The sequence below is a fragment of the Boleophthalmus pectinirostris genome, unplaced genomic scaffold (genome assembly GCF_026225935.1).
Source record: "Boleophthalmus pectinirostris isolate CB_2022bp ecotype Guang Dong unplaced genomic scaffold, ASM2622593v1 HiC_scaffold_11, whole genome shotgun sequence".
Classification (NCBI taxonomy): Eukaryota; Metazoa; Chordata; class Actinopteri; order Gobiiformes; family Gobiidae; genus Boleophthalmus; species Boleophthalmus pectinirostris.
In genome coordinates, this window is record NW_026570994.1 from 7,254,870 (window position 1) to 7,273,668 (window position 18,799).

The window sequence follows — 18,799 nt, forward strand, 5'->3', positions numbered from 1 at the left end:
CTGTAATAACAAATTGGTCTATATTCGGGGGATGATTTTTTCTCCAGGCTCGAACATGCTAAAGTGGTTGGAAATTTAACCCCTTACGAGCTAACGCGCAGTCATAACACAGACTAGAGGAATGCCAGGCTAGCGTCGAGTAACCAAACAGAACGAGCCGTTGAGGGTTTCCAGGAGGTTAGCCGTACATACGTGTTGGCGGTGTGGTCATGTCGTGATGTCAGGTGGGGGTTTTGGAGCTGAGGCGCTGACATGTTTGGAGAGCGGGCTAACGGCGGAGTAGCTAAAGTGTGTCTGAGCGCGCGCGGGTACGTCATAGTAAAACACAGAGCGAGAGGCGAGGAGAGGTATGTGCGGTTAGCGTGGCCGCGTAATCTCACTCCACAGTTGTTAAGGTTAAGACTGTGTGCCTTTAAAGGTGCTGTACATGATTTTTACTGTCTTAAAAAAAAACGTGAAAAATAAAACAAGTTCATCTTAAACATTTTGCAGTGGTCCAAAGTTCTTTCTGCACTGCTCTTTCAGAGCTTCCTAATTCTTCACCACGATGAGTTTATAAGCGCTTTTCGCAACTTTTAGAAACCAGAGTAAAGTTTTCCCGTCACAGTAAAGCTAACAACAACTAGCATGCTAACAGTGCACTTCCTAAAATATTTTACAATTAAATGCAGACATAATAAGCTGACTTATTTGACCTCAGGAGCTGGTTCCATGTACCTTTTAATCAAGGAATAAAAATAATACAATGGGAAAAACAGTTTTGTTATTTCAATATTCTGTATCTAGTGTCAAACAAAAAACAGATTTTGACCTATTTTAAATAACACCAATCAAAAAACGGTCTCGGTGCCTATTTTAATTTTGATATTTTATTCTCTCTGGTTTATTTGCCGCGAGTGAATTCAGTTTCAACCATGGATCTAAGGATAAGGACTCTTTTGATTATAGCATGGTGTTAACTGAACAAAGTTTATCGCCTCGCTACTTCCTGTTTCTCGTTCAAAAAATTACTTTCTAAGATGCGAAAGTAAAGTTGTCACTATAAAAGAAGAGGAAATTGCAATGATTTTTCAGGTAAGTCCTTCTAGCAGCAGAATGTGCCCGGCAAATAAACCAGAGAAAATAAAATATCAAAATTAAAATAGGCACAGGGACTGTTTTTTGATTGGTGTTATTTGAAATAGACTTTAAATTAAATATTGGAAATAGAGGTCGACATCAGTTTCTTTGTTTGACACTAAAACAGAAAAAATGAAATAACAAACTGTTTATCCCATATTGTTTTTTTACTCTTAATTGAAATTCAAAAGAAAGAATGGTACATGGACTGAGCTGCTACAATTTGTACTGAGGTATTTTTATTATTATGCAAAATTCACTGTGGTAGTCACCTTTTAATGTTCAATTTTCAGTCGTGTTTCATTCATGTTTGAGAAATCGTGGATACTACGGCCAAGCTTAGAGTGACTAGAATTTCAAAATCAAAAACTGGGACACATTCGGTTTGGGGTGGCTGGTACTAATAATATTGAAAAGTGAAAAGAGAAAGTCATTAAGGAAAACTGTTACACATTCGGACCATTTATGACTTGATTGGGCCAAAATAGGGACATTTCTTGTATAAAACTTTTGTTGGACACATTTTACTAGAGCTGGGTATCATTAAGAAGTTGCCCATACAATACATACCTCAATACATAGGCCATGATATGATACATATCTTGATAAAGTGAGCTTTTGGTTCGATACAATATATGTCAAATCGNGTTACTTTACGATAGGCAAGATTTAGGCTTTATTTTTTTTTTTATATCTGCAAGATTAATCGCAGTAGAATCGAAACTGCAATTTGAATGGACATAATTTCCTTCACAAACAACAAAATATTCTACTTTATTCTGCAAAAAATCCCCCAAAAACTGCTAACCAAATTTGCTAACACTTTTAAAATATGAAATGTGAACTTTAAACAGAATCCTATTTTTAAAACATACCTAAAAATCTAATCGGAAAAATTATACTTATTATACCAAATTCACACTCATTGTCTGACCGCGTTTCCCAGCGTCTGTATTTAGCGCCATTCATAAATCCGCCGCCCTCATGCCGTCTCTGTTCTTACACATGACTGCGGTATGTTTTCTTACTCCGCCTGGTTGGATTTTATTATTACATGTTATTTGGAGCGCTCCACCAGCCCCATTGTCCTACGCGGAGGGGACGCCGTGGACATTTTGGACAGTCCACTGCGTTATATAACAGGACTAGTGCGGGATTAGTACTGGGAAAGCCCTGATCTGAGAGGGGGAGACAGTATTTTTGGATTGATTCTGTCTATGTGGCGTTGCGTGTATGCTTTTAGCCCAGCAGGACGCTAATACACAAATACACGGAGGATTTGAGGTCAGGAGGATATTTGGCCTTCTCCCCCACGGCCAAACTAGTTCAGACGGATTGCAGTGTTGAGCAGTTTAAATGTCAAATGCTGAAATAGCTGAGGATTCAAAAGTAAAAATGTCACGGGTCATAACAGTAGTAGAAGTAGTGGGGATAGCAGTAGAAGTGGTAGTGGTAGTAGTTGTTGCAGCGTAGTAGTAGTCGTAAACAATGCAATGGCAACAGTAAATCAGTAGAAGTAATCTTTTATTTTATAGTAACAGTTGTAACAGTAGTAGTACTTGCAGGAGTAGTACTTTCAATGCAGTAGTAGCAGTTTTAAATGATGTAGTGCGAACAATACTAGTTTCAGTAGAAGTAATTATGCTGTGTACTATATGGTACTAGTTGTAGTATTAGTACTACCAGGAGAAGTGTTTGTAATATAGTAGTAGCAAATGATGCAGTGGCATTGTTGTAGCACTAGTACTAGCAGAAGTAGTAGTTGCAATGCAGTAGTAGTAGTTCTAAATGAAGTAGTGTGAATAATAATACTTTCAGTAGAAGAAGTAATGCTGTTTACTGTATAGCACTAGTTGTGGTATTAGTACTACCATCAGTAGTGGCTGCAATACACTAGTAGTTGCAAATGATACAGTGGTGTTATTGTAGTAGAATTAGTACTACTAGGAGTAGTTGTTGCAATACACTAGTAGTTGCAAATGATACAGTGGTGTTACTGTAGTAGTAGTAGTAGTAGTAGTACTAGCAGGAGTAGTAGTTGCAATGCATTAGGAGCAGTTTTAAATGAAGTAGTGCGAACAATATCAGTCCCAGTAGAAGTAGTCATGCTGTTTTCCCTAAAACGCTTGCATACGCTGAACGATATATATATTTTTTTTCAATTTTGGGCATATAAATAGTGTATTTGTAAAGAGTTGGATGTATACATAACGTATTAGTAACTCATATAGAACGTTTTGATAACTTATATATTACCTATACCAACTAATGCTTAGCGTGTTGCCAGCGTCCGCAAATTATGCCCAGCGACAGTCTAACTTATGCATAGTGCACGGCAGTGTATTGCCGATGCTCACGTGTCGTCGCCTATAAAAAGGCTGCCGCTCGACTATTCTTAACTGAACAGTAGCAACATTAATCAGCATCATGCCGAAGACAACTCCGCACCAAGTCTAATTTCCCCATTTTTTATATACCAATTTCCGTACACTATTATACGGTAGCTATAAGTTAGAAAACACGTTCATCAAGTTCTGTGGTTGTCGGAACATGTCACGTACATCTGCATACGTCAATATGTGTTGGAGGTAAGTTTGATATAAGTTACACACAGGTTTAAAGCACGTTACTCATAAGTTATGGGTACGCTAGACATGATCTCAACATATTTGGACTTATGAGTAACTTACAATAAACGTGTGTGAAATTGTGTCAACGATCGCAGAACTTACCTACAACTTATGGTCCACGTATGCAAGATGTATAAGCACACGCTGACATACTTTAAGAAATTTTCAGTAAGCTAAAAATTTTTTGACGACCTTGCCATATGTCGACGTATGCCAGGGTGCTTCAGTGTGTCATAACTTACACAAAACCTACCTATAACTTATGTGACGTAAATTTTTCATACGTTGGCATACAGTGGCTAAATTGTCAAGTTGTGAGAGCCCCTTTATTTTCAGAATGATGACTCACTGTTGCCATAGCAATTAACGAAAGAAAACATTACATCTTTTTAAAGTTGTCAGAATGTCGTATATAAACAGAAATAGCTTGTGAAAATGGTCTGTACTGCATTCTGCTCAAAAGCACAAGAGCTGAAGTCCACTTTCCCCTCATCTGTGCCGTGCCCCATTAACTCTCCATCCATCAGCCCGGCAGTGACAGCGGAGTAAACTCCAGCGTGCCCGTCCAGGTATAAATCATGTGGGTGGAGTGGTGGAGGTCAGCAGCGGTCAGTCCTCCGGAGAGCCTGGGGAGCCCGGGTCAGCGAGAACCAGGAGGGGGGAGAGGGGAAGGGGTGGGGGTCAGAGCTACGGCTACTGCGCAGGCTACCGGCCCACGGAAAGGAAAACACCGTCACCTGTCAGGAGAGGGAGAGATGGAGGGATTAGCTGACGGGGGGGAAAAGACGGAAGAGATTCTGTTTGTTCAAGTGTGGATGCATTGTAAACAGAAATTCTCGAAGCCGAAAGTCTGTGTACGACGTTTTCAAGGCAAGATGAAGCAACTGGCTGCCAACTACTGGACTATTTTCTTTTTTGAGACATGTCATATATGTTAAAAGGTTCTATATTATGCAAAATGGACTCTTGTGAGCTTTAAGTCACGGGGGTGGGCAATTCTTTTTTCCAGGGGCCACATGAAAAACAGAAAATAATGTGGAAGATCAGGCCAAAATGCTTAACTCAATTCTGCATAATATTAGTTGTATTTCTTTATATAAAGCAGTAAACCACTAAACCCATTCAGTCTTGGTTTTAGACCAGGTTTAGACCTGGTTTAGTTTTGGTTTAGTTCTGGTTTAGTCCTGATTTAGCCATTGTTTAGTCATGATTTAGACCCATCTTAGTTCTGGTTTAGACCCAGTTTAGTTCTAGTTTATTCCTGATTTAGTCCTGTTTTAGACCTGGTTCAGTTCTGGTTTAGTCCTGTTTTAGACCTGGTTTAGTTCTGATTTAGACCTGGTTTAGTCCTAGTGTAGTCCTAGTTTAGTTCTTGTTTAGTTCTAAACAAAAGGTTCTGGTAAGCAGAACCTTTAGTTCTGGCTTAGACCTGGTTTAGTCCTAGTTTAGTTCTGGTTTAGACCTGGTTTAGTTCTGTTTTAGTTTTGGTTTAGACCTAGTTTAGTTCTGGTTAAGTCCTAGTTTAGTTCTAGTTTAGTGAGGTTGCCTTACAGAAAATGACATTAAAAACACCTCTAAAATAAAAGCAATGCAGTTTTAATCCATGCATGAGGTAAAATGATAAAATCTGTTTATTTCGTAATTCTAAATGAGATTAAACGGGCTGGTCAGAGTCAACCAAAGGGCCGTAGGTGGCCCCGAGACTGACAATTCCAGAGCTGAAAATATCCAGATATCTTCAAAGTATGTTTCAAAAATCTATTTCCGGTCTTTAACAATGATCTGGAACATACTTTTATATTTGAGGAAGTAAATATTATGCTAACTTTGCTAGCATTATTACAACCATTTCCTAAAAGGCTCTGTTTACGTTTTTTCCCGCCCATGTCGTGTCCTAGTGCAGATATATTGTATACACAGCTCTTGAGATCAAAATAAGTCTGCTATGTGTTGTCAGCATCTAATTATAAAGTATGATAATCAGGAATTGTATGTTAGCATGGTAGTTGTTAGCTTTAATTAGCTTTAATGTTAAATGTTACCCACTCGCTCAGAGACAGCGCGTATATTATTCTACTCAACAGCCATTCACCGTCTTCATTTAGGACCTTTGATTCCTGCATTCTTTTTCGTTATTGTCCGTAACGACGTGAAGCTCCCACATTTTTCTAATTAAACAAAGCAAAATTACTCACTTCGCTAATGGACAACGTAAACAACGCAACGCCATCACATGGAAACAACAACACACGCCAAGTTGTAATGAAACTTAATTCGCTCCCATTAAACAACTCATTTCGGTTTATATTGCAATTACGCTGATGCATTTTCTGCCATCCTCGAGCGCGCAGTTACGATGGCTAGCTAACGATAAACTCTGACACGACATCTTGGAAGTATTGCACCGGTTTACACAGCTGGGAGGAATTTTAGAGTATTTTATTAATTTGCAAATAAAATATAAATTACGTAGCCCAAATTGCTCGCACATGCGTCCAACGGTATGTCATCACTTAGCGTCCCGGAGGCTAGCCGACTACCGCGTCGCAATTGCTGTAATAACAAATTGGTCTATATTCGGGGATGATTTTTTCTCCAGGCTCGAACATGCTAAAGTGGTTGGAAATTTAACCCCTTACGAGCTAACGCGCAGTCATAACACAGACTAGAGGAATGCCAGGCTAGCGTCGAGTAACCAAACAGAACGAACCGTTGAGGGTTTCCAGGAGGTTAGCCGTACATACGTGTTGGCGGTGTGGTCATGTCGTGATGTCAGGTGGGGGTTTTGGAGCTGAGGCGCTGACATGTTTGGAGAGCGGGCTAACGGCGGAGTAGCTAAAGTGTGTCTGAGCGCGCGGGTACGTCATAGTAAAACACAGAGCGAGAGGCGAGGAGAGGTATGTGCGGTTAGCGTGGCCGCGTAATCTCACTCCACAGTTGTTAAGGTTAAGACTGTGTGCCTTTAAAGGTGCTGTACATGATTTTTACTGTCTTAAAAAAAACGTGAAAAACAAAACAAGTTCATCTTAAACATTTTGCAGTGGTCCAAAGTTCTTTCTGCACTGCTCTTTCAGAGCTTCCTAATTCTTCACCACGATGAGTTTATAAGCGCTTTTCGCAACTTTTAGAAACCAGAGTAAAGTTTTCCCGTCACAGTAAAGCTAACAACAACTAGCATGCTAACAGTGCACTTCCTAAAATACTTTACAATTAAATGCAGACATAATAAGCTGACTTATTTTGACCTCAGGAGCTGGTTCCGTGTACCTTTTAATCAAGGAATAAAAATAATACAATGGGAAAACAGTTTTGTTATTTCAATATTCTGTATCTAGTGTCAAACAAAAAACAGATTTTGACCTATTTTAAATAACACCAATCAAAAAACGGTCTCGGTGCCTATTTTAATTATGATATTTTATTCTCTCTGGTTTATTTGCCGCGAGTGAATTCAGTTTCAACCATGGATCTAAGGATAAGGACTCTTTTGATTATAGCATGGTGTTAACTGAACAAAGTTTATCGCCTCGCTACTTCCTGTTTCTCGTTCAAAAATTACTTTCTAAGATGCGAAAGTAAAGTTGTCACTATAAAAGAAGAGGAAATTGCAATGATTTTTCAGGTAAGTCCTTCTAGCAGCAGAATGTGCCCGGCAAATAAACCAGAGAAAATAAAATATCAAAATTAAAATAGGCACAGGGACTGTTTTTTGATTGGTGTTATTTGAAATAGACTTTAAATTAAATATTGGAAATAGAGGTCGACATCAGTTTCTTTTGTTTGACACTAAAACAGAAAAATGAAATAACAAACTGTTTATCCCATATTGTTTTTTACTCTTAATTGAAATTCAAAAGAAAGAATGGTACATGGACTGAGCTGCTACAATTTGTACTGAGGTATTTTTATTATTATGCAAAATTCACTGTGGTAGTCACCTTTTAATGTTCAATTTTCAGTCGTGTTTCATTCATGTTTGAGAAATCGTGGATACTACGGCCAAGCTTAGAGTGACTAGAATTTCAAAATCAAAAACTGGGACACATTCGGTTTGGGGTGGCTGGTACTAATAATATTGAAAAGTGAAAAGAGAAAGTCATTAAGGAAAACTGTTACACATTCGGACCATTTATGACTTGATTGGGCCAAAATAGGGACATTTCTTGTATAAAACTTTTGTTGGACACATTTTACTAGAGCTGGGTATCATTAAGAAGTTGCCCATACAATACATACCTCAATACATAGGCCATGATATGATACATATCTTGATAAAGTGAGCTTTTGGTTCGATACAATATATGTCAAATCGATATGGTTCAATAAAAAATAAAGGCTAACTCATGGGTGTGATACTAAAAGTGTTTGTTAAACCACTTCTTGTGCAAAGTTCATATGAAAAACGCCCATTTTAATCATCAAAACAATGAAAATGTCAAATGTGTCGCATGAACGAGTTTCCTTCCTCTGAACAAAGCAACAAAACTGTAGCACTGTAACAAAATAATTGAGTAAAATATACCAAAAAATACTCTTGGAGATATATCGATACAGCAGTCCACGATATTGATACTGTATCATCACATTAAACAAGACGATATATTGATATTTCAATCATACGTGTTCTGATCAACACGACATTGATGAGCGATTGGTTCGCCTTTCTGTCCTTGGCAAGACATGCACATTTTGAGTAATCTACCAGTCTAAACCAACCAAACAATGTCCGTTTTTCAAGATTTGCAAACATGTTATTTCAGTAATAAATTTGAAAAGAGACCAGTAGTACAGTCTAAAGGTTAACAAGTGAATAAAACTTAGTCCCCAATGACTAATTTACCAACAGTCGACAACAAGGCTCTTTAGACACATAGTACAAAGTGCCAATGTGTCACGTCTAAAGAATGTACTACAACAGCCTTTAGTCCAGCTCCATAACTGCTCCACTTTTCTCATTTTTTTATTAGCAAACAACACCTCTATGAATACAGGCGCCCACACCTCAATCAATGAACGCGTTACCTAGCGAGCTACACACCTACTTCCTGCCAGATCCGTCACCTCATCCGCCAACGTGCGCTTGCTCTGACAATCCCTACAGTATACTTTTTTACGCATTAAGAACAGGATTTATTCTACTCCAAACCAGACAAGCCTAAATCAGCAAAGTCTGGATCAGCCGAGGCCAGACAGAGGAGTCATGCTACAGTTACCCCCAGCTGCTGCTTAATCACGGCCCGTAGGCGACAGGTAGGCAAATAGAACAATGCCGTCTGAAAAGTGGTTAGTCAGGAGGCTATTTTTGGAGCTTAGCTAGAGGGGGACCCGCGCTGGAAGGTTGCGTCTAGGCCTTGTTGTTATTGAATGTCTGAAAATAATAACAGGGGTATTCGCGTGGAGAATCTGGAATAGATCGAGGTCGGTTGTTGAAATTGAGATTGGAGACAGTCAAGGATGTCAAGATAAGCAAACGTCTACAGGGATTGTTAAAATATATTGAGAAAAGTGATGTTTATCTTCTGATTTTTCTTTGCTTGTTCAGTGTAATAATTATTGCATCTGCTGTAAATGCTTTGTACTTGTTTTTATAGTTTTAAACACATCAAAATCAGAACTAGTTGATTTTAAACAGTTTGCAGTGGTGCAAATTAGGGCTGAACGATTATAAGAAAAAATGTAATTGCAATTTTTCTGGGAGATATTGCGACTTCAGTTACATCCATGATTTTTTTTTTCAAATCAAGTGTCAGTGCACATGAATATTTGAGAAACTTATATCATACCAGAATCCAGCACCGATGATTTGACACTGGACCGTTACAATAAGGGGAAGCTACACAGACAATAAGGGCTGTGATTGGTCTGCTCTACATACATTTTCTGTAGTTCGCTTTCCTTTCTTTCAGTATACATTGAGTAATAATGTGTTTAATGCAGCTTTGTTTGCATTTGTTTACGTTTTACAGAAATGAAACTTAAAATCACATGGCTAATTTGCATAAACTGTAAGCGCTGAAAAAAAAAAAAAAAAAACAGCTCGCTCCTTCTGCTCCTGATGTGTTCAGCTTCTGTCGGACTAAAGAACACGACTCAGTGGAATATATGTGTTGTTTCTGTGACAGAGGATGTGCTGATGATGGTGAGTCTGTTCTGTGCTTCTGTCATGTTGGAGATGGTTCATGTAACTTTACACAAGCGCCAGGTTTAAATCCTTGCCTCTTTGTGTTGTCGTGGTGAATTATTTTGTGGCGCATAGACCTTGATACAGATCCATAAATCCATAAATTGGGCTTTAGGAGCAATGCATAAAACCGTGGCTTTGATGATCCCAAAATCGTGTTGTCTGAGATGTGATTTTCGGTCTAAAACGATAGATCGTTCAGCCCTAGTGCAAAGTTATTCCCCACTTATCTTATGGCCAACGCACACCAAAACATGGTGTGCCACGCATCAAACCCACATGTCAAAACACACTGAACACTGTGCATCATAGCTGTTATAAAGGCTTCAACACAGCTCTTGTGGTGTTTAAATGAGCATTTTGTCTGCAGATTACTGATTAAATAAGAGGAGGGAAGCGGGAGAGGAGGTGGAGTTTTGCTGAGTTGAACACCTGGGCTTTTCTCTGCCTCTGCTGCAGCGCTGAGCCTTTCCTCTTAAGTTTACTGCTCCTTTTGTTGGTCACAGAGCAGAGACATGTGTGTACTCACCGCACAAGCGCAAAATGCCTCATGTGCAAAACGCCTCATGTGCAAAACGCCTCATGTGTTTTCAGATGCGCCGATTTAACAAACCCCAGTCACGGCGCTCAGTAAGACCTAGACACAATTTTCCTGCATGTCAAAGCATCCTGGTGCACGTTGACCTTTATGCATCTAGTGCATCCTAATTATTCACAGATATGAGTTTCTAAGCACTTTTCATAACATTTAGAGACCAGAGCAGAGTTTGCTGTCATTGTAAAGCTAACAATAACTAACATTTTAACTGTGCACTTCCTGATTCTCAGACAACAAAGTGATTTATAATTAGATGCAGACAGAAAACAGCGGACTTCTTTTGACCTCAAGAGCTGCTTATACTGTACTGGTGCAAGACAGTTTTGGTCAGATACATGGAAAAAAAAAGTTTAAATAGCCTTTTCTACAATGTTACAGTTTTTAATTTTTGCGAATTACAATTTATGACCAAAATACATTAGTTTGAAATTGTACCCTCATTTTAGAAACACTGGGGTTGGGCTAAGTGATACATTTTCGCTGAACTTTGTCACATTTTTCACAGACAAAAGCACCAACAAAAATATTATTTGGTGCAACATTTGGGAATTCTTTAAAACTGCTCAGAGTTATTGTTGCACTGGCAGATCTTGAAAGCGCTCGCCTTTAAGAAACTCCACTTGAGTCCAGGCAGTAGTTTTTTAGTGAGTGGCTATGCATGTGGGAGCCATTTCTCTTTCTTGTGCGTAAGATTTGTTGCTTTCTGGCTGTATAGCTGCACCCCGGGAGACCTCTGTGCTCTCCGGCTCTTTGTTATCCGTGCCAGTGTGCCAAGATTTATCCCATTAAATCCCAGAATGCCCTCCTCCTCACGTGGAATTCTTTGTTTGGTCCTGGCTAGAACAAGGATGCCCCAATGACCCCCTTTTATTTTCATCCAATCTGCAAGGTATGTTTAGCAGTGGTGGAAGGTAATGAAATAAAAGTAGTAGTAGTAGTAAAAGTACTGCATTTAGGTATCTGTACTTTACTGTGGGTACTTTTACTTCACTACATTTGAGAGCAATTATCTGTACTTTCTACATCATTACGTTTTTGAACAGGACTGGAGTAAAAGTAAAAGTATTTGAGACCTGCTGAAAAGACTGAAGGTTTACTTTTAACACATTTATAGTTTGAGCAAAAAAAAAAAAAAAAAAATCAGTTAAATTAAAACAACTAGAACAGCACAACATTACAAATGTCTGGCCTAAATACTTCTACTTTTTACCCTTTAGGAACATTTTAAAACAGGTAATTTCATGCTTTTACTTCAGGAGATTTTTTCATCTGACATTTTTACTTTTACTTGAGTATTTTTGTGCTTTTACTTAAAGAAGCACAATGTAACCTGCTTGTTTCTATGGATACGTCATTGCTTTGCCTGGAATGTTCCGCAGTATGACATTAAACAGCTCTACTTTACCATTTATTCAATTACAGGTGGTTTTATAGCTCAAAAATACTTAGACAAACAGGTGTTCTGGCTGTGAGTGGGGTCACCTCTCCACGGATCTGACCTGTAACTTGGTCTGGTTTGGTCTCCATGAAGATAGAAAGGTTTAATGCCATACTGTGACACATTCCAGACAAAGCGATAACATCTCCACGTAGAAAAGCGTTTGACGGAAAAGTTTATCCATCTGAAAAATTGCACAATGCACGTTTAAATCGATGTTTTAATGTGATACTTTTACTTTTACTTGCGTATTTTCACTCCAAACTTATTCTGTCTCATGTATTCTTCCCATCACACTGCTGCTATTTTGGTCCAATCTGCAGGCTATGTTTACGCCGGAGAGTTGATGCTATCTTCGAACGCTCTGTGATGACATGTTGAGTCACGGTTTCTTCTTCTCGTCTGTGTTTAGGGAGAAGCTGGCCCTGGCTCGACTACAGAGGGAAGTGGCAAGGAGCAAGAGCGAAGACACAATGGTAAAGTATGGCCCCTGTAATCGCCGCGCAGCTCGGGGTACCGCAGGCTCTGTGTTAGTCACGCCTGGTCGAGCGCGCTAGCCAGACCCACACTGACGCGATTGTTGCGCTGCTGAGTCAGAGGCCGGGGCACGGGCAGGGATGAATCGCAACATTGTCTTTTGCAGGTTAAAGAAAGAACACTGCGGTGACCTGGCTTTGAAAATGACAAAAGGTTAAGCTAAAAATATTGCAGGGGAAAGTTGATGCGTTTAATTCAGAGCCGGGATTTTACGGGAACATATTACACTGTTTTCTGATTTGATTTTCTGGTATGTTTTTGAGGAGCTAACATTCTAACATGGATTAAAGCTCAATAGAATACATTTTGCATAATTTAAACTAAAAATATTGAAAGCAAAAGTGGACATATCTGGTTCAGAGTCGAAGAAGACTAGGCAAGTGCACATGGCCCCCAATGGAGTGTTTTTTCCTCACACAAGTTTAGTTAAAATCATTTTAATAGTGCACTGTGAAACATTTCTAGCTGCGCATCTCCCTAGAAATGTTATTGCTTTGTCTAGAACGTTCCACAGTATAGATTAAACCTATTTACCACGAGAGAGACAAGCATGTTACAGCACTATGCTACATTACAGGTCAGATCTGTGGAGAGTCGCCCCTATTCACAGAAGGAATTATTGTATTTTTGAGCAACAGAAACACTCGTAATGAGTAAATGCTAGATGGATATAGGGTTGGTATCATTAAGAAGTTGCCGATACGATACATACCTCGATACATAGACCACGATATGATACGCATCTCGATACAGTGAACTTTCAATACGATACAATACATCTCAAATCGATTTGAAACGATTCAATAAAAAACAAAGGCTAACTCAAGGGTGTGATATTAAAAGGCTTTGTTAAACCACTTCTTGTGCAAAGTTAATATGAAAAACGCCCATTTTACTCATCAAAACAGTGAAAATGTCAAATGTGTCACATAAACGAGTTTTCTTCCACTAAACAAGTAACCAAACTGTAGCACTGTGAGAACAAAATGTGTAAAATATACCAAAAATACTCAATCAATACTGTATCATCACATTAAACGATACGATACGATTTCAATATTTTTGCACACCCCTAGATGGGTATGTTTAATGTCATAACATGAAATGTTCCAGAGAAAGCAATAACATCTCTATAGAGACAAGCAGGTGGCGGACCCTTCACCAGAGAAGTTGCGCAGTGCACCTTTTAATTCATCGTTATTTCATTTATATGTTATTAACAAAGGACAACATACTATATATTAATAATAGGATCCTGTTCGAAGTTCACATTCTAAACACGTCCAGAAGAACTGAGAAAAAGACTGAAATCTGAACTGACAAACGACTACAAGAATCACGTTTCAGGACATGTTTGTACAGATCGCAGTACAAGGTTTGCAGTTTTTATGCAGAATAAGACAGAGAGAGTTTGTGGAAGAAATTATGGTACCTCAAAAACTGCAGCCTTTGCAATTTGCGTTTTTGTGTACATTCAAATTGCGATTTCGATTAAAATGAAAGTTTCTTGTAGATTGTAGAGCATCTGTCTGGTTAATCTGCTGACCCACAGGTTGACGACGCGATTCCAGCTCCCACAGATGAATGCTGTTGCTGTGTCCTTGGGCAAAACACTTAACCCACCTTGCCCCTAGTTTCTAAGTACACTGGTGCATGAATACTGTATGTTTGTACGGATGAGTGGTTCGTTTTATGTAAAGCGCTTTGAGTGCCTTGAAGGGGCAGGAGTAGCTCAGCTGGTAAGAGCATTTGTCCACTGATTTGCAACTAGAAGGTTTGTGGTTCGAGACAAGCAGTTAGAAGGTTCGCGGTTCGAAACAAGCAGCTAGAAGGTTCGCGGTTCGAGACAGCAACTAGAAGGTTCGCGGTTCGAGACAAGCAACTAGAAGGTTCGCGGTTCGAGACAGCAACTAGAAGGTTCGCGTTCGAGACAAGCAAGCTAGAAGGTTCGCGGTTCGAGACAGGCAACTAGAAGGTCCGCGGTTCGAGACAAGCAGCTAGAAGGTTCGCGGTTCGAGACAGGCAACTAGAAGGTTCGCCGGTTCGAACAGCAACTAGAAGGTTCGCGGTTAGAGACAAGCAACTAGAAGGTCCGGTTCAAGACAAGCAACTAGAAGGTTCACGATTCGAGACAAGCAGCTAGAAGGTTCGCGGTTCGAGACAGGCAACTAGAAGGTCCGCGGTTCGAGACAAGCAGCTAGAAGGTTCGCGGTTCGAGACAGGCAACTAGAAGGTTCGCGGTTCGAGACAAGCAACTAGAAGGTTCGCGGTTCGAGACAAGCAACTAGAAGGTTCGCGGTTCGAGACAGGCAACTAGAAGGTTCGCGGTTCGAGACAAGCAGCTAGAAGGTTCGCGGTTCGAGACAGGCAACTAGAAGGTCCGCGGTTCGAGACAAGCTAGAAGGTTCGCGGTTAGCAACTAGAAGGTTCGCGGTTCGAGACAAGCAACTAGAAGGTTCGCGGTTAGAGACAAGCAACTAGAAGGCGGTTCAAGACAAGCAACTAGAAGGTTCACGGTTCGAGACAAGCAACTAGAAGGTCCACGGTTCAAGACAAGCAACTAGAAGGTCACGTTCGAGACAAGCACTAGAAGGTTCGCGGTTCGAGACAGGCAACTAGAAGGTCCGCGGTTCGAGACAAGCAGCTAGAAGGTTCGCGGTTCGAGACAGGCAACTAGAAGGTTCGCGGTTCGAGACAAGCAACTAGAAGGTTCGCGGTTCGAGACAAGCAACTAGAAGGTTCGCGGTTCGAGACAAGCAACTAGAAGGTTCACGGTTCGAGACAAGCAACTAGAAGGTTCACGGTTCGAGACAAGCAGCTAGAAGGTTCGCGGTTCGAGACAAGCAACTAGAAGGTTCGCGGTTCGAGACAAGCAACTAGAACGCTATATAAAAATTTGACCATATATGACAAAGGTCTTACTATATCTATGTATTCAGTCATAGTTTTATTGTTAAAATATGTAATGGCTGTACATGTAAAGATTTGCGAACCTAATTATTGCATCGTTTTCATTTAATTCTGACAAAACTACTTGCAGGATTAATCTGAAACCTTGGAATCTTGTTTTGGAAATCTCATCTTATTGTCTTTTGTTATGTTGTATGAAAAGGCACATTGAAATCAGGTGCGCTTGTATTCGGTTGTGCATGTGATGGGAGCAGCTGACTCTAACCCCCAAAACCGCAACTCCCAGCATGCTCCAGTGATGGCTGTGGGCCTAAAGCAACCAACCGAACGCTAGTTTGAAGCGTTCACACTGTATTCTTTATTGATCCCAGAAGGAGCGATGCTTATTTTTCTTCTCGCGTTTCCCCCACAGTGAAGAGCAGCGGAGAAGGTCGAGTCACAGGGTCAAATAGAGAACAGCGCCCCCGGAGGTTGGGGAGTAGAACGTGGTTAGCTGGAGGCGTTAGTTACAGCTTCTTGGTGTCAATACGGATTGGGCCATAACCTTCAGAGTGCAAACAGGAAGGGACTGAAGGGCCTGTAGTTTAGCGTCAAAGCCTTATATGATTTGAAAGATAGTTGTCATGTTGGCTTGATTTTTGAACGTACCATGCCACACTTTAAAGGGACCATATTACGCTATTTTATGATCTATGTGTGATCTATGAGTTGTGTTTTGTTTCATTCACACATGTTTAACACACAAACCCTGCACATTTAGGCTGGGTTCTTCTTCTGATATCATGTGGTAATACATTAAGTGCTCCACTGTGTTTTAAAACTCCACACGCCACATTTCAGACATGGAATTGCCAATCTCAGCTGAACAAAAAGTAAAAAGGTAGCTGTTAACTTGCAAACTACTGCTTCATGACATCACAAGGTGGAACAAAGCATTTTGAGCTCTGGACATGTAGACAGACTAATAATAAAGGGTTACTCAGACGTGTGAATGAAACAAAACACAACTCCAGGTCTGTTTTTGAGGAGGTAACAATATTATAACATGACTTAAAGCTCACAAGAGTCAATTTTATGCAATATTAAATGTTTAAAAAGGCTTCTAAATCAGTAGGTAGACAATATCTGGATATATTTGGCAAAACTAAAAGACATTCGACTGCACTTGAATTTACACCATTATAAAGAATAGCCTAAAGTGCTGATTTACTCTGCTAACTTTGACAGTTAGTGTAGCAATTTTCCCTTGACAAAAGTAAAATAGCCTTTAATAAGCCATATATTTCTCTTCGAACTTTCAAAATTATTCTCACTCTTTTTTTTTTTAAATCTCAAAAAAGATTTTGTGACTGGAACTCAATATGCGTCAAACCTAAATCACACTCACCACTAAGCTCAGTGACTGCGCACAACCAGTTTTTGCATTTGTTTATTTGCAGGTAGCACAAAATAGCCTCTGCTCTGTCACTACTGTGGCTATGCAAAACTTTAGAAGGCATCAGTGTATGCACTCTATGTACTTTTGATGCTCTTCTGTGTACATTTGAGGTGACCCGATGTCCCTTGAGGTGTCCCGGGACAGTCCCAGTTTTGAACCCTGTGTCCTCACTCCCAGCAGATTTACACAAAGCAAGTGATTTGTCAAAGTATACAAGATATACATACAAGAAATGTCCCAGGGGTCCTTATTTTGGACCACTAACAGTAAAGGGGGGAATATATTGTCATTTGTTTATTGCAGTTAGCACAAAAAGTCTTTGCTGTGTCAGTACTGTGGCTACGCAAAATGGATGTGTTGTGCACAATTGTACTTCCTCATTGTAGGGACCAGTCTCAAATACAGTGTTGGACAAAAAATACGTACTCAAAAAGTACAAAACTATTAACAGCCTTTATTACCACACAGATACAGAGATGTTAACATGTTTCTGCTGTCATCAGAGCAAGTACTATGACTACTTTCACAGTCCTGGCCTATCAGTACCATCTAGGAACTTTCCCTCGCACACCCATATATCATAGTCGCGCCTAACTCCTTTTCCCACTCAGGACTGTAATCCAGCTCCTCTCCCTCCTGGGGCCTGGTTTTCACACTACATCTGTGGAACAATGGAATGCATGCAACCTCTGGAAAGCCCTCATATCAGCGGTTAGCATCAGATCCACGGGCCCACAGTTTCCCAGCTTAACTCGCGCACAAAAACGCACTGTATGTTTTGAATCGGTGCCCATTCACTATAACATAAATGCTACGCGTACTTAAATAAACCACCAAATCCAGTTAGTCTCCCATCCTATGTGTTTAAATTGAAAACTTGCTCATAGTGTACGTTCATCTATTTATCAAATGAATTAGGCTGGTTAACGTTGGCGTAATTACGTTTAGCTTGTTTGCAGAGTTGGTCTTGACCTTTCTGTTTTGAAAAGAGACTTTGAGGCGTCATTAGAAGTAGTTTTATTAAATTTAACTAAATAGCTTGCGTTTTTAATGGAGAATGGGGAGATTGGGAAGTGGGTTAATCAATCATATGTACAATTTAAACATTTTCTCAAGCATCTTTCATCGTTTTTTTTCTTCAGTTCTGTTACAGTTGAGTTGGTGCAAAAAACTATTGTAAAGGATCGAAAATCAGATACTAATTGATGCTAAAACAAGTATTGAAATTTTATACTTATTTGAGCAGGTATCAATATTAAAAAGGTCACATTCACTGAAATGAACCTTTCCTGAATCGCTTTAGAATGATCTTGAGCTGTATCAGAACACGTTTAAGAGCACATAGACTAGTATACACATCGGAATAGAAAAGAAAGTTCTATGATGTTGAACCGGTATCAAGTATCGAGTCTATTCCTTGGTATTGAAATTGAGTTTAAATGTTACTATCATGACAACACTGCTATATACATGCCATACCTTGCTCATTTATACTCAACTCACTTTATACTTTATACTCTTTATACTTATTGTCCTCATTTAGTTTAGTTGTTTTCGGTATGTAGGTCATTTGTAACGTGTATTGTCTATATTTTACTTGCTATGGGTCCAGATCGGCTTCAGAGACTAAATTATGGTTAATATTTTACTGTATATTTTGTCATTTATAGTAAATAATAAATTAGTCTTGACAGTTTATGACAAGTTTGCTTACATAATTTATCACGTCTAAGTTTACCCATAAAATTATATGTAAGACTGGTTTAGAGCTTTATATTGGAATTGGTGTTGAGTATCGAATCTATTTCATAGTATCAACATCAAGTTTGATAGTTTTTCTTGATCTGAAGCTACCTCCAAAACAGCGCACATCTCTATAACAGACTCCCATCCCACTCTTCTTTCAGTCAATATTTCCAAAACCTACTTTGGTTCTACTATCATTTAA

At 39.5% G+C, this 18,799-nt stretch overlaps 1 protein-coding gene across 1 annotated transcript in view; it reads left to right on the forward strand.

The window, feature by feature from the left end:
• Positions 1-18,799, forward strand: part of LOC110153232 (nck-associated protein 5) — a 377,547-nt gene that overhangs the window by 198,081 nt on the left and 160,667 nt on the right. The window contains 1 exon segment of the mRNA XM_055165715.1: positions 12,379-12,442. Within this exon segment, the coding sequence (XP_055021690.1) occupies positions 12,379-12,442 (64 nt within the window).